The sequence below is a fragment of the Podarcis liolepis genome, assembly GCF_965112155.1.
Source record: "Podarcis liolepis genome assembly, chromosome: 2".
NCBI classification, from domain to species: Eukaryota; Metazoa; Chordata; class Lepidosauria; order Squamata; family Lacertidae; genus Podarcis; species Podarcis liolepis.
Genome location: NC_139555.1, coordinates 14,079,964 through 14,096,414, shown reverse-complemented (window position 1 = coordinate 14,096,414; position 16,451 = coordinate 14,079,964). Strand labels below are relative to the sequence as shown.

General features: G+C 43.4%; 1 protein-coding gene across 2 annotated transcripts in view; it reads left to right on the top strand.

Annotated features, from left to right (window-relative positions):
* Window positions 1-16,451, top strand: part of VDR (vitamin D receptor) — an 84,804-nt gene that overhangs the window by 64,054 nt on the left and 4,299 nt on the right. For both annotated transcript variants that reach the window (XM_083490262.1, XM_083490263.1), the window contains 5 exons: window positions 8,063-8,247; window positions 10,458-10,569; window positions 10,890-11,052; window positions 12,102-12,253; window positions 13,576-13,692. In XM_083490262.1, coding sequence (XP_083346388.1) covers window positions 8,063-8,247; window positions 10,458-10,569; window positions 10,890-11,052; window positions 12,102-12,253; window positions 13,576-13,692 — 729 coding nt within the window. The remainder of the gene's footprint in view (window positions 1-8,062; window positions 8,248-10,457; window positions 10,570-10,889; window positions 11,053-12,101; window positions 12,254-13,575; window positions 13,693-16,451) is intronic.

Here is a 16,451-nt window from a genome sequence, read left to right as displayed (position 1 = left end):
GAATTCAGCCTAATGCAAAGGTGATTTCTGTTTTCCCAATGAAACAAACTCCCCTCTCCTTCCCCATAGGCCGCTCTGGGGCTTCTCAGCCTCCAGAGTTAATTTGGGGGAGGCGCAGAGGGGAAGGAAATCCATGTTGCCCTAGTGGGGAATCAGATTGACTACCTGGACTTGAACACATTTATTCCTTTTTGCTCTACAGCCATGCATTGCATGCAAGCATAGGTCAGCAACAGGCTTGGTAGCCCTCGTGTCTGCTGTTCAACTGGTTGCAAAGTAGTGACACAGTATGGACTAGCACCAGTGTTGGGTACTAGGAATCCAAATGAATAACTTGAATAATGTTACTATCTCCATTGATCTGAACATATTCTACAACATCATTTAATCTTTCATAACCTATTGGTTGCATGGGAAGCTACAGTGATTCATTTCCTACGTTCTATCTTAGCACACAAGCTGTTGCAATAGGCTTTCCAGCCCTGTTCAAAATACTTATATTTAAAGGTTTTCTTCAGAAACGTGTCCCAAAGCAAATCTTCCCCACCCCCAGCTTTCCTCTTTTAAGAATCTTTCAATATTTTGCATCGCAGAAGGAAATAAAAACCTTTGCTCTTGAAGGCAGCGTGTTAAAAAGAAAGAAAGAATATGAGCTAGTGATGAAAAGAAAAAGGTTTATGTTTTCTTAAAAAGTGTCTCTGGGTCACTTTGGAAACAGATGGCCAGAACCACTTCTAAACAACCTAATTTGAAGATCAAACCTCCAATGTACCTTGAGAGGAGAAGAAGTGGGTTTTTTTGGGGATGGTAGATCATGATTCTTGGGACTGGTTAAAGAAGTGTCAATATGTTTTAGTGCAGGATTCCCCAAACTTGGGTGCCCAGCTGTTTGTGGACTACAGCTCCCCTCATCCCTAGTTAGCAGGACCAGTGGTCAGGGATGATGGGGATTATTGCCCAAAAAGAGCTGGACACCCAAGTTTGCGGCCCCCTGCTTTAGTGCATGGGTAGCCAATGTGGTACCCTCCAGATGTTGCTAAACTACAACTCCCAATCATCCCTGACCATAGTCTGGAGGGCACCACCTTGCCTACCCTTGTTTTACAGCATTTGTCTGCTGGATAGTGCAAGCCATTAGCAAATAAATAAGATTAAGCGTTTCTCAGTGAGAGATTTGACTGGGATTTTCAGTAGATATAATTGATTGGCCTTGCAAAACGCTTGCTACAAAAGATACAGCATGTGGTGGTCTTAATGAGGCAGTCATTGCTTCACTGTTTTGTAGGAAGAGGAAAACTCTGGCTGGGTTCCAGAAGGAGATTAAAATGTGGAGCGTGAATTTGTCAGCATGCCTACTTTGGCTGAAGCAAAGTGCGGAAACTCCTTTGCTGTTCAGTATCATGGAAGTGTGAATATTGAAAGCAGGTGTTTTGTTTCATCCGGGGAATAGAATTAAAGTTAATCCATTTGTGACAGGTGCTGCAAAGAACCTTTCCCCCTCAATTGTAAGCATTTAAACAAAGCTTATCTGTGCCAAGCGTAGTGGTAAAGAGGCTGCTAATCACTTCCTAGAAGACATTAAGAGTCTCCAAAACAAACATCGCCTCTCTGTTAACAAGTTGACCGAGTTCCTCATAAGGAGTAGATGAGGCAACCTGTACAATCCAATCCCCATAGCCTTCCAGAAGAAAGTTTGCAATCGTGCCAGTCTAGTGCATGAAAAAAAACAAACTGTTTTGACTTTAAAGCCAGATTTTAAACACACACATATGAACACCACTCCCACTCGGCTCAATCCATGAATGCTTACGTTCTTTGCCTGTCCCCCTGCTGCTTCGCCTTCAGTCTCCCAGCCCCCACAGCAGTTGCTATGTATGCCCAAGGGTGTTTATTTTCCACCTACTTCATCAGTTCTCAGCCATCCAAAAGTGCAGTGCACATGTTTGCAACAACTGCATGTTGAATAGAGGTGGTGCCTGAATTTGTGCAGGGGGCAGGGGCTATACCATTAGGGTTATGTCTGTAAAGAGCTGAAAATGTCTTTCTTCCAAAACGGCACCCACTTAGGCGAGAGAGCCTGTGGCAAACTTAATTCCCCCAGCCCAAGCATAGCCAATGCGATGTTCCCCAGATGTTGTGGACTACAACTCACATCAGCTGCAGGCAGCATGGCCAGTGTGTTGGGGTGTTTGCGATAGCTACTTAGGGTCCTTAGGTACTAACACCAACACTCTTTGTCCTTGCAGTTTTGGCATGGGTTGACTTTATATTTGCCTGATCCTTTCTAAAGAATAAAATCTGGATTAAATAGCTTCCATTCAAGACAGCCAAACCGATAGTATTCCCACTGGAAGCTCTGATACCCAGTGAGAGTTTGCCTACTGTGAGCACTCTGGTTATTTATTTAATTTATAGAGGCCTGACGGGGTGTGCTTATTTTCCATTAAGCTAAAGGAGCTGTGGTGGGAAGGGGGGGTGTTGCTTATAGCTTTATTTGGGTTTATTTTGAGGATAAGCATAAAAAATGCTTACACAGTTATGTAACTCACAACTTAATTACCTCCCCAAATGAATGTTGGTACTCTAGCCACCTCATAGCCTTGAAACACACAGCTGGACACCACCTTGATCTTTTCGATCATTTTCAGGCATGCATAGAGTTGTGCAACTTTTGTATTGGAAAAACACTAGCGGCTAATTAACCCTCAGCCGTAAGTAGCTGCAGGCTGCATAGCAGAGCAACTTGCTTTTTCATTACGCATGTATGCTGCTACAGCACATGACCTAGGTGCTTTTATTTTTCCTTGCCAGACCTCTCATTCCAAACCCCACCTTAACCGTAAAATGTTCCTTCTGCCCAGTGTCTGCAAAAACAACATCCCAGTCCTATGATGAATGCTTTCTTGTGAATTGTTACTCACTTTTTTTTTTTAAGGTTGCTAGTGTCTTAGTAAAAAGCAACGTTATTGTTGGCTGCAAGTTCTTTTTCTAGTGTGCTGCTGAGTTGCAGTTGCATTAAAAGGGTCTTTCAATGCTTGACTGTAGCTTTTAGTTCACAAATGGTGGAAGAAAAATCCTGCACTGAATGTGCAAATGCAAATCTCACACGTACGAACTTGGTGTTGGCACACATTAACAACCAACATGTGATGATGGTGCTAGTTTGGCAGAAACCTGCGTCAAATGAGAATCTTTTCTTGAGCTTGTAATATTACATTACACAGAGAGAGTCTTGTCTCAGTGAGCCATAGCCAAAAGGGCAAACTATTAAAGCAGGGCAGATTCATTGACCATTTAAACAGTGTATACATAAAGACCACAGTGTAGACTAGCTGACTCCTGACAATATAGCTGCCCTGTAAATGTGACAGGCACGTTGTCCTGGCCTGCACTGCCGAGTTTAAGCATGTTTCTTTTTAAGAAATGCCAAGCCCAAAGTCTCAACATGTGAGAGTGTTCATGAGACTGCTTAACTCACAGAAGGCTTGCCGGGTAAAAATAGGTGCTGTGAACTGATCCCAAGGCAAACTCTTCTTGTTGTTGAACTCTGAAACTCAACTTTACCTTTGATTTAATCTGTGCATTCTGTTCCATCATTGAATACAGCAAACATAATAATAACTTGTAATTTTCTTATTTGTACCCCACCCATCTGGCTGGGTTGCCACAACCATTCTGTATTCTGCACCTCTTTCAGATTTTACTATCCCTCTCCTTCTCCAATCTGCCTGCTTTCAGAATTGAGGCCAAAAACAGTTTCCTTGTTCATTGTTAGATTTACTGAAAGTAATTAAGAGGTTTTTTTATATCTGGGAATCTCAGTAATAGAATCATAAAGTTGAATGCAATATAGAGTAATAATAGGTTTTATTACTGTGGTTTTAGATTAGCTCCTAGATACCAGCCTTGTTTCAGCTGCAATTATTGGATGGCCTTGAGTGAATTGCCTCAGCTTCAGATTCCTAAATCTGGGCTCTTATTAAAAAAAAAATTGAACAAACCAGTTTGCAGCCTGGAAGTGCATTCTTACTCCTTATCTAAGAGCTGCTGTATCAAAATACCGATACATATTGCACAGATTTGCACATTTACTTTATTATTTCTTTTAGATGTCTCTCCTACTTTCTTTATATATATAAATAGCTTGTTGACTATATGGCATTTAGTTTAATGGGGTTGGAAGATTCAGTAACCGCATGTTTTCTGGTTGTAAATATGCATCAGGGTGTGGCGTTGATTTCCTAGGAAACTGCAGTTTGTGATCTTTTTCCTGTAGAAATATTTCTACATGCACGTGACTAGTATTGTGCAAATTTCCCAGAAGCAATGCATGTGATTCAGAGAAAAGGGAATAATATGTCTCTGGTAAACAGCTTGCTGAGAGTTTGGTCACCCTCTTAGTTCCCTTTGAAACAAGGAGCTGAGACTCTGATCTTTCACATACTTCCCTGTCTCTTAAATAGATACTATTTTGAGTAATGCATGAGGTATGCTAATCATAAATCTGGCTGTATTATTTATTTTTATGGAGCAATAAACCATTATGTGAAATCAGACGAGATTGAAGAATAAGTGTTATGCAACATAGAGTAATATACTTTGCAGCTTGTGCCAGCCATCGACATTTTCCAGCATAACTGTTAAATATATACAGTGGTACCTCGGGTTAAGTACTTAATTCGTTCCGGAGGTCCGTTCTTAACCTGAAACTGTTCCTAACCTGAAGCACCACTTTAGCTAATGGGGCCTCCTGCTGCTGCCGCGCCGCCGGAGCACGATTTCTGTTCTCATCCTGAAGCAAAGTTCTTAACCTGAAGCACTATTTCTGGGTTAGCGGAGTCTGTAACCTGAAGCGTATGTAACCCGAGGTACCACTGTATATATCTTACCTTGTTTTTGTAGTGGGAGGGGGAAAGAACCACCCCCATGTAACCTAATGGCTCAGAATCCTCTTCCTTCCCCAGTTCTCAGATTTTAAAGGTTTGGCCTCAGTTGTTGATATCAGAATATAACCACAACTTAATCAAAAATGTATCAGCAACAGTTTTGAAATTGATCAGAAGTAGGCATTCCTGGAATGGGCATGATGTGTATACCCAGCTCAACTGTGTTTCTTTGGTTGCTGGAATCCTAGCAGCATTGAGACCGTTGTTATAGCAAGTTATGTGTGCTGGCCTCTTGCAAACCATAACAGGTTCTGCTCCAGCTGCAACCACAGGATGGATCCCAGCCTGACATTCTTCTTCAACAACTCATACCTGCACGCTAGCTAAGAAGACTCTTAAGAGCCCTGCAATTCTAGTATACACACACAGAGTGGCTTGAGCTGCAAAACTCAGTTTGGTGTCCTTTCATGCCTGCACATGAGGCATTGCAGGCTGACCCTTGTAACACTTCTAGCGTGCAGAGGGCTTCCTAATCTCTGTCTCATTAATCCTTGCATCTGTGTTATAGGTCATTTTTTCCAGTTTCCAAGCACAGAAACTTGATTGCTCAAGACTACCAATAGCTGAGGAGAGATATGAGCCCCAGTTTCCCAGGTTCTAAGTCCAACTTTCTTTCCAGTGTGGACATCTGCCACGCTGTCATTTTGTCTCAGAGGATCTTTTTGAAATAATTTAAGTCCACCATTTTCTAATTAGGGGTTGCCAACATGGCACCAGTATCTCCTATTCTTCCCATGAAAAATCAGTAAATATCTTTTCTACAGTGTGCAGTGTGCGAGAAGCTGTTTGCTCTTCCTGCTCAGTACCTGTTTGTCCTGACTTGGCCTCTCCTACATTGAATATGCCCACATTTCATTGGATGCCAATGTTGTGAACAGAGGAAAGGTGCTAAGAATTTCTTTCTGTGAACAAGCACTGGCATGGCTAGTGTAGGCACTTTTCACATTGAGATGGAGGACACGGCGGCACCATTTTGTAGTCCTGTCTCTTTCTTTGCTCTTGTAAATGTGGCGGCCATTTTGTGGCTTCCCCCTCTCTCCAAACAGCATCTGTTTTGTGACTGCTACCTATGGCAGTTCCTCATAATTCCAAATGTGTTCACTGGTCCAAAAAGGTTGCCATGTCCCAACCACAGAGGCATTCTTTAACAATCCAAGTGATACAAAATGAGTATCCAAAATAATCCTGGATTAAGGTGTGCTGTGGCTACAGAGATACCATGTAATTCCTCAGAACATGTATGCAATCATTGAAACAACCAGAGCTAATTAACCCATCTGATTTGAAGAGCAGACAAGACACACCTGACCACTTTATTTACAAAATAATGTGTGGTGTGGTCACTCTGCATGCAAGTCCATTTTCTTGCAGTCCTTCGAATCTTACTCCACAGAACATGCACAGGGTATTTCCCATCTTGTATTTAAAAAGCAGCATATTGTGAAATTCTGCTGAAATTTGTGTATTTTTGCACACTAAAGCACTTCACGTTCCTGCAGCTTCTTCTCCATAACAGTCACACCAGTCTGCTTGGAGTTGACTTTGATTCTACTGAATTGTTTGGTCACCACCTCTTGTCTCTCTTTGCTGAAAATATGCCCGATAGCCTATTAATGTCACACAACTCGTGTGAACATCTGTGGCAGCCCCTCTTTACTCAACAGTAGTTGCCTTCCCACCAGCACTAATTTACATGCACGGTAACTGCAAGGTCTACACAGGCTGCAAAACTTTGTTTTTTCTGATAGCGTTCTGACACAAGAGGCCACGTTGTCCTCTGAAATGACCTCTTCCCATCCTGAAATGCTCAAGATGTTGGTATTGGTAGCCCTAATGCCACAATACTTAGCGATGGAAATACATCCACAACCATTCAGTTGCTTGATGTTCAAGGAGTTGCGCTGCACTGTTCCACTAGTTATTTACAGCTGCATACATGGAAAATGCATTGCCCATTTTGGAGTGTGCATCATTGCACAAGGGAAAGAAATGCTGTTGGCTTTCTGTTTCCTTGACATCTGTGAGATGCATATGAACATAAGACGAGCTTGTTGGATCATTCCAGTGGCCCATCTAGCTCAGTTTCCTGTTCTCACAGTGGCTACCAGATGCAGTCATGGGTATGAGTCTTGACTGGGCCATGCACACTTAAGAGATAGATTTCTATGACCAGCAAGCATCTTGCTCAGATGTGTAATACGCAAATGTTTCTCCCGCTTGGCAAATGAGTTGTGAACATTTCATGAAGTTTTAAGGTTCACTGATTGTCGTTGGTTTTCTTGTCTATTCAGTTATTTGTTTATTGCTTTGACATCTGGTGGCTGTCTACCAGCTCTACCTGGTACGCAGAGTAAGACCCTACCTGCCCGCAGACTGTCTAGCCAGAGTGGTGCATGCTCTGGTTATCTCCCGCTTGGACTACTGCAATGCGCTCTACATGGGGCTACCTTTGAAAGTGACCCAGAAACTGCAATTAATCCAGAATGCGGCAGCTAGACTGGTGACTGGGAATGGCCGCCAGGACCACATAACACCGGTCCTGAGATAGCTGCGTTGGCTCCAAGTACGTTTCCGAGCACAATTCAAAGTGTTGGTGCTGACCTTTAAAGCCCTAAACGGCCTCGGTCCTGTATACTTGAAGGAGCATCTCCACCCCCATCGTTCAGCCCGGGCACTGAGATCCAGCACCGAAGGCCTTCTGGCGGTTCCCTCATTGCGAGAAGTGAGGCTACAGGGAACCAGACAGAGGGCCTTCTCGGTAGTGGCACCTGCCCTGTGGAACGCCCTCCCACCACATGTCAAAGCAATAAATAACTATTTTACTTTTAAAAGACAACTGAAGGCAGCCCTCTTTAGGGAAGTTTTTAATGTCTAATGCTGTACTGTTTTTAACATTCAGTTGGAAGCCGCCCAGAGTGGCTGGGGGAACCCAGCCAGATGGGTGGGGTATAAATAATAAATTATTATTATATTCTCTTCTCGGACGTTAGTGTCACCGTGCTAATCACTCCAAGTCTTTATAAAAGACTGCCCTGGAGTTACTTAACTCTTCGGCTTGTCCTAGCAGATGGATTCTAAGTGTTAAATGTGTTTGGCATCTCTCCCTCTGTTGACAGTTATTCTGACAGATGAAGAGGTTCAGAGGAAAAGAGAGATGATAATGAAGAGGAAGGAAGAGGAAGCCCTGAAAGAGAGCCTAAAGCCCAAATTGTTGGAGGAGCAACAGCGGACCATCGATATCCTCCTGGAAGCCCACCGCAAGACCTATGATTCCACGTACTCTGATTTCAACCAATTCCGGGTAAGCTTCAGGCCACGCTTTCCTTCTGACTTCATTACGGCTGTGACTAGTAGGACATCTGCTGGTGGAATAAGTAAATTGAAGCAGTAGTTCTGAATCAGCGAAACCTTTGCTCCCTTCTCACTTGGAAGAAAGTAACATGCAGCCTGCAAACTGAAGCCAGTTAGGTAGACCCGTAATCTACCTGCTGTGAGTGAACTACAGTCATACCTTGGATAAAATATGCTTCAGGTTGAGCATTTTCATGTTATGCTCCGCGGCGACCCGGAAGTAACAGAGCGTGTTACTTCCAGGTTTTGCAGCTCACGCATGCACAGACACTCAAAATGACCCACGCACACGCAGTCGCGGGTTGCATTCGCTTCAGGATGCAAACGGGGCTCCGGAACAGATCCCGTTTGCATCCACAGGTACCACTGTATATGATATTTCCTTACCTTTGCCTTTGGAACTGGCAGGTGGTGCTGTGGTCTAAACCACTGAGCCTTGGGCTTGCCAATCAGAAGGTCGGCGGTTCGAATCCCTGCAACGGGATGAGCTCCCATTGCTTGGTCCCACCTCCTTCCCACCTAGCAGTTCGAAAGCACATCAAAGTGCAAGTAGATAAATAGGTACCACTCCAGCAGGAAAGTAAATGGCGTTTCTGTACGCTTCTCTGGCTCGCCAGAAGCAGCTTAGTCATGCTGGCCACATGACCCAGAAGCTGTCTGCGGACAAACGCCGGCTCCCTCGGCCAGTAAAGCGAGATGAGCGCCGCAACCCCAGAGTCAGGGTCCCTTTACCTTTACCTTTAAGAGAAGCTTTTGAAACGTTGGCATTCATAATTTTTTTTGGTGCCTTGTCAAATGCCATAATTAACATGTGCGCTGAATCAATATGATCTGGTTGCGGGTGAGGTGCTTTCAAACCTCATCGCCTCTGAGCCTGCTGCTTGTTTTTGAAGGCCTAATTGTGAAGCCACTTATTCCATTGGACGGTGTGGATACCAGAATGCCAGGCTTCTGGTGGGCGGGTGTACCATTTAGCCACCTGTTGGCACATCTTCCTCAGCTGCACTCACGTCCTGAAACAGCTGTTTTCCTCAGTTCTGAGGAAGAAAGAGCAGGGAGGAGAAAGCACTTGTGGCTGAGGCAGCCACAACTCCTTCCTGTTTGGTAAGAACTAGTGAAACAGCTGGGAACTAGAGCTCAGCTTTGGGGTTTGAGTGACGCACGTAAGAGCTAGGGAGAAGGGCTGGGGCAGAGAGAGAAGTGGGGGAAAGAGAACCAGCTCTGTCTGACTCATGGTTTTGACAACTTGGAGCTGGTAACACTTGTTGTTTTGTACTACTTCCCAAAAGACTTCCACCTCTCCTCTCTCTGCCAGCTGATAATATTCTAAGCAAAACAAATGTCTCCACCATGGGATTATCGCTTCCAAGTACCCTTCAGCTCCTGGCCCCACCCTGAAAATGACACAAATGTGATAATTAAATATCTTACACGATGTGAGTTGGCATTTGCAGATGCCTTTTCAATGTTCACATACATAAGATGCTAAATACATCAAATCATATTTGCTGTGGCTTTCTGGCTCATAACATGCTTTCTCTCTCTCTCTCTCTCTCTCTCTCTCTCTCTGTGTGTGTGTGTGTGTGTGTGTGTGTGTGTGTGTGCTTTCTAAGTCTGCCTTTCTACATTACCGTAGAGATTAGCCATGTTGGGGCAAAATCATGGTACATCAGAAACATTTTTACCTAGGGGGAACCGTTAAACTTAAGGAAATGGGTTGACAGGGTAAATGAATTAGGCAAAATTTAAAAGAAGTCAAACATAGTGGGTGGGAGTTTATAAAAGTATTCTGTATCCATCTGGCCCCAATTCCCATTTAGTTCATTGGTGGAAAAGCTCTAAGGATATTTTAGAGATGTAAAACCAGTGCTTATTTTCTGGGGGGATGCAGGGACCCCTAAACATTTTGTGAATCTAAGTTTGGCCTCATTGAGGAGCAGTATTTCAATACGAGTAGGAAAATGAGAATACCCCTAAACATTTTTTTATTTTTTTTTAGAAAAAAGCACTGTGTAAAACCGTTCTTTTTTCCTTAGCAAGGGGCCCTTGTCAGTGCACAAATTTACCAGCAAATAGAACTAAAGTGGTGGGGTCAGACAGAGATGTTCTTTGAAAAGAGCAATTGACAAATAGTTGGAATGGTACCCTTTTTTGTTTCAGCCTCCTGTGAGACTTGATTCCGGCAGAAGAAGCACAAGCAGATCTTCCTCTCTTATGTCACAAGGTTTCTCTTCTTCAGAAGACTCTTCAGACACTTTCAGCTCTTCCCCAGGTAATGTGAAGATTGCCAAATGAGCTCTAGGCCCACAGCAAACAAATCCAGGAATGTTATCTCCAGCTATGGATTTGTTTTTCTCATCTGCCAGATTCAGTTTCCCGTTGTCTTGTAGATCAGAGCTCCTTGGGTTGCACAGCCCACCCCCTCTCATCTTGTGGCTCAGTTGCTGGACTTCAATCCTCCTTCACAGAAACCTTTAATACATTTGTTAAAGCTGGCCTTTTTAAAGCCTTAACTTTTGATTTAAAAAACAAAAAAAGCCCTACACCTGAAATTAAAATTTTAATCTGTGTGCTTTCCCCTCTGTCTTGCAGAGTCCAGGATGTTATCGAATGTGGAACTCAGTGATGACAGCGATGAAAGTGCAACCATGTCCATGGACTTCTCACACCTCTCTATGCTGCCTCACGTGGCCGACCTTGTTAGCTACAGCATCCAAAAAGTGATTGGATTTGCAAAAATGATTCCAGGGTTCAAGTAAGGATGCTTGCTTTGGTTTTTTCAGAATGGTTCTATGCGTTTTCCTTCCCTTGAATGTATTTGTGTGTGTGTTTAATACATTTGTTTTAAAAATTGTACCACACCACACAGCTTCCAGAAGGAGACTTCTGGGTTGGTTGCAACAAAAATAAAAAAATTGAAAACTAAACAGTGTCAATAAAAACATACAGGAAATCATTTCCCCAGGAGAACGGTATTTTTCAACTCAATAAGTTTAGGAACTTAGAATACATTTTCCCAGCTGCCTTCTATCTGGACATAATTTGAGTAAATCCTTCAATATGGCTGTGAGCCAGAACATCCATGTCATTAATGCCTCTGCTTCTCGCTCTCCTCATCCATTTAGCCTGCAGTAAGGTTGCTTATTAAGAAATCTTGTTGTAAATTGAGCATTAATGGAGCTGTTAAATGATTACTCTGGCACATGGCTCAGTTGAATGAGGATTTCCTCAGCTTCTATATGCCCACACATTGCAGGATGTGCATCAGTTATGACTTGACATGATTGAACTTAAGCTGTTCCTATCTACTGGACAGCACTGCACTCCCACAATAAAGAGCAATGGTTATGTCAAGCTGGGAAATTTAACTGGGCTCATAGTTGGAGTTTATGAGTTGTTCATGGATTACTCCGCACTTGATGGCTCTTAACCCAATATGGGGGCTATTTACATTGAAAAGTGTTGTACAAGAATTGGGGGATACAATTCACATATGCTACAGTCAGTGTGTTATGGGCACAAATGGGTGAACCAACCCATAGTATAAATAAAATTATTATTACAGTGTGTTGCACATGGTTCTTCAGAGGAGACTGGAGGCTGACATTCGGAGGGTTGAATAAATGAGATCAGTGAAATGATGAAGTGCACAATTGTTCACTGAGGGAGCTCCTTTGAGTATCACACAGCAAACTGTAGCGCTGGAAGGAAGCAAATAATCAGTTCTAACCCCTATATAATGGAGTGTTATGATGCTGGATGCTTTGAGGTTTCAGATATATATTCTCTCTTCCCTAAATGTAGAGATCTAACAGCGGAGGACCAGATTGCTCTACTGAAATCCAGCGTCATTGAAGTAATTATGCTCCGTTCAAATCAGTCATTTTCACTGGACGATATGTCCTGGACCTGTGGCAGCAATGACTTCAAATACAAAATCAGCGATGTCACTCAAGGTACAGTAGTTTCAGGTGTGAATGGTATAAGATTCCAGTCAAGCACAAGGCTGCTCTGGAGCAGCCACCGAAATGTGCTTGTCTCATCTTGATTTGCTTACAATTAATATTAGGTATCATTATCCCTAGAAGATACAACTCAAGGCCTACAGAAGGCCAAAGTAATGCAAAAGTTAGGATAAGCAGAATCCGTGAGGTAGTGGTCCAATGATTTGCTTAATTTATTGATTAAAATATTTATATATTGCTTTTTGGGTTGTGCAAAATGGTTTGCAAAATATAATTTTGGAAATAATGCATGTTAGGTGATGAGTCCAAGAACGAGGGAGAGTTGTGTATCTCACTTAGTCTATTGATATTTTGGAACCAATTCATGCGATTGCCTTTTCAGGTTTCCCCCCAACTGTGAAGACACCATTGAGTCATTACAGTTAGGGTACGGAGGCGGGCCATTTCCTTGCTTCATAATGGACTCACTTCCAGCTTTTAGCATGCCACTACAAACACTAGCAAAAAACAGTGTTGTGTGATGTGTTCAATAAAAAGCTGGGTGCCTGTTTCAGCATTCAGACAACCACTTTGCCATCTCTGTTCTCCACCTGCAGAAAGTCAAAAGTAACTTCTCCAGCATGGAGAAGGTGGGAAGTTGAAAAAGCAATCGTATAAATTGGTCCTTATAAGTAATGGGTGAATCGTCAGTTTGGGTATTCTGTTCACATCAACAACTGAAGTGCCAGCAGCCCATCATATCCATCATATTTATAATTCTCAAACCCCTAGTTATTTGAAGATGCCGTGGCACTTGCAAAATGGAGCCAAAGTCACAGAATGGGAGGTGTCAGAATGTATCATTGCTAGCCAACCCTGAAATGGCCAGGAGATAATTTAGTGAAATCATACCTAAGTGACTTGCAGGCTGACTATGCTTCATTTTGATGGAGGGAGTGTGCAAACACCAGCTCTCGCATCAGAAGGGAAAGCTCTTGACCCTTCATAGTTCCTGAACGTGTGAGTAAAAATGGTAACAAGGCATCTGAAAATATATATTCTTTGTACAGCCTTGGCACTCATTTTGTACCTGAACATATGTGGAAGTTTCCAGGACTGGAGCGTTTCCTGTTCTGAAAGGAGGATAGTTTTATCATGCCAACTGAGCACGAGCGAGCTCGTCTCTTTTGTGAGGTCTCCAGGCAGGATTGGCTGACCAGTCCACGTGTGAATTTATCTTTAATTTTGCTTCTTGCTCTGTTTCACGTTAGCTGATAAATCTATCAAGAATCTAGAGCCTGCCTCTCAAAAGGGTTTTTATGTTTCTGTTTCAGCTGGGCATAGCCTGGACTTGCTTGAGCCCCTTGTTAAATTTCAGATCAACCTGAAAAAGCTGAACCTGCATGAAGAAGAACATGTTCTCCTCATGGCCATCTGCATCCTTTCTCCTGGTAAGAGAAACTTTTGCCTTTTCCGGCTGTATTTTAATTGTAGATTAAAACCAGCACCAACCACGGGTGGCATCTACAAGCCAGCCACTTCTGGGATATAATTTCTATATAGGAAATGTAGTGGTTGGGAGTTACTCATGCGTAATCCTGCCCCGTTTGAACATCGGATTGCCTGGTTAAACCCTCTGGACTGCACAGCCCATCTCAGCGTGGCTGCCCTTAGTCACTCGTAGAATCTGTCTGTGGGCGTTTCTTAAAGCGTTGCCAACATAAGAGTTGTTTGATGCCTAAGCGTCGCTGCCTCTCACTGCGCGGGAGTCTCCTGCGCAGGGTGGGCGTGGGCAGCAGGGTGCTTGGGCTCTCCTCACTAACTTCCAACGAAGAGTCCTGGAGCCCCTGCACCTCCCTGTCCCGTTGCTCTCCTGGATCCCTGGTGTTACACTCATTCTCTTCCCCTCTTTCCCAGCTGAGTCTCCCCCTAGCGCTGGGACCTCCTCATGCAGAATCAGAGACCCTCTCCTTCTCCCGTGCCTCTGATGTCAGTTCCCTGACAGGAAATAACATGCACAGTGGTGTATGCTGTCCTGTGTGAAAAGAATGCAAGCATCTACTTTGCCACAATTACATTTTGAGTGATGGGTGTACATGGAAGGAAAAATATAAGCCATAAGATTGGATTTTGTTCTGGGTTTTTTTACTATCCCTTCCACAGAGCAGAACAAATGTATCCTTAAAGGTAAAGGGACCCCTGACCATTAGGTCCAGTCGTGGCCGACTCTGGGGTTGCGGCGCTCATCTCGCTTTATTGGCCGAGGGAGCCAGCGTACAGCTTCCGGGTCATGTGGCCAGCATGACTAAGCCGCTTCTGGCTAACCAGAGCAGTGCATGGAAACGCCATTTACCTTCCCGCCGGAGCGGTACCTATTTATCTACTTGCACTTTGACGTGCTTTCAAACTGCTATCGTTACCCTTTGGCAAATACTGAGAAGCCGTAGCCTCCTTCATTGATCATGCAGGAATCTTTGCTACTCTTTTATTATGATTATTCAGGATCCTAATCATTTGTTGATGCTTAGGGAGGGGAGAGAAATTCTCTTCATTTTGCATTCATAGGCAAATCTACCCAATTTGCACTTTCCCATACAACACATAAACTGAAACATAGCCATCCTTCAAAATCCACAAATTTTGCAATAAAATTGTCCAGCCAAGTAACATGTGCAGCAATGCAAATAAATACCAATGCAAATACCTTTATTGGCATTACGAGTTAAAACATTTCAAAACACTAGGATACATTTAAAAGGGACAGCGGTGAGGCTGTCGAGGATCACAAGGTACTTGATCGTTCTGCTTCACCCTGTCTATTCCCTAGAGGGATGATTCATTAAGCACCTTTTCAGGTAAGATGGAGGTTAAAAAGGAAGCCACTGGGGCAGTAATGTCCTTGTCCCTATCCGCTAGGAGGAACATCATTTGGCTTTCTCTTTGAGCTGTGGGTCGCAGGAATGCATATACTAGGGTATAGTGTGCATAAACATGCATGTGTCAGTGAAAATAAGATATAAAAATGCATTACACTAGGGAAACTTGTTTTGCAGAAATGTTTACATTACGTAAAAATTGCAAAAGAAGTACGGTATATTAGGAGAAATTTGTAGCAAATTTCTGATGAATTTCCACAATGACTTCTTGTAAAAATAAAAATGCAAACTGATGATGTGGAGAACTGAATTTAACTACTTCTGATTTCCTACTAGTTTGTTTCCTTAGCACATAAAGCTGAGGAAATGGAGTCTGCTGAAGTAGGGCCTCATTTTGAGTGGCTGCTTTTTCCTGAACATCCAAGGGGGAATCAGCCATTTGCCTGACAGCACAGGGAGGTGCTTCAACATCATCAGCACCTAGCCTCCCCCTCTCCCTTATTTTTAAAAATGTTGCTAGAATGTTGGGATTGCAACGAATGAGCAGCAGAACCCATGGAGTTTTCCTTGCCAGAAGCACAAGGCAAGAAAAAGTCCAGCAAGTGGTGCAAGGGGTCTCTTTTGCTGCCTACACAACAGGGGTGGGGAACCTCCAGAGGCCAAATTCAGTTATCGAGGCCTCTCTGTCTGCCCTGTCCCTGATCCGCACCTTCTCTGAGTATTTTTGCCTGGGCTGGAGTGTTTCCTTGAACCAGGGATGGTGCCACTTGCTTGCTTGGATGGAGAGAGTCACTTCTGACTTTTGCATGGCTGGAATGTAAACTGCCGTACAAAAATAAGAGTCTCATCCATTGCTCCACCCACTTTTTTTGCTGTTTGCCAATGTCATGGGTTCCTCAGAAGAAAAATGGCAGCTGGGAAAGGTTCCCCACCTGCTATAAAAGCTTCAAAAGGAAGGAGATGGCTGCTTTCTTCAATAACCTAAGAACAATCAGCAGGGGCAGTAAGAAAGTAACATGGGCCTCAGCTCTGATAATTGCATAGAACACAACCTAAGCTACATTCAGTGATCTGAACTGTTGCTCTTAAAGGCCCGGTGCTCATTTTCCCCCCATGCAAAAGAGACCTGGGCTGATATCTTCCGCAGCTTTATTTTAGCAGAAATGAAACATGGTATTTCACGATCCTCAGATCTTAATACTCCATTTCACGCCTCTGCTTTTGGCACATGGCATGAAACGTCTTAGAGGATGTGTGAGTGTAACTGTGCAAATTCAGCAATGTTTTGTAGATTTTTAAGAGCCGAGTTGGTACCTCTGAGAGTAGTTGTGGGG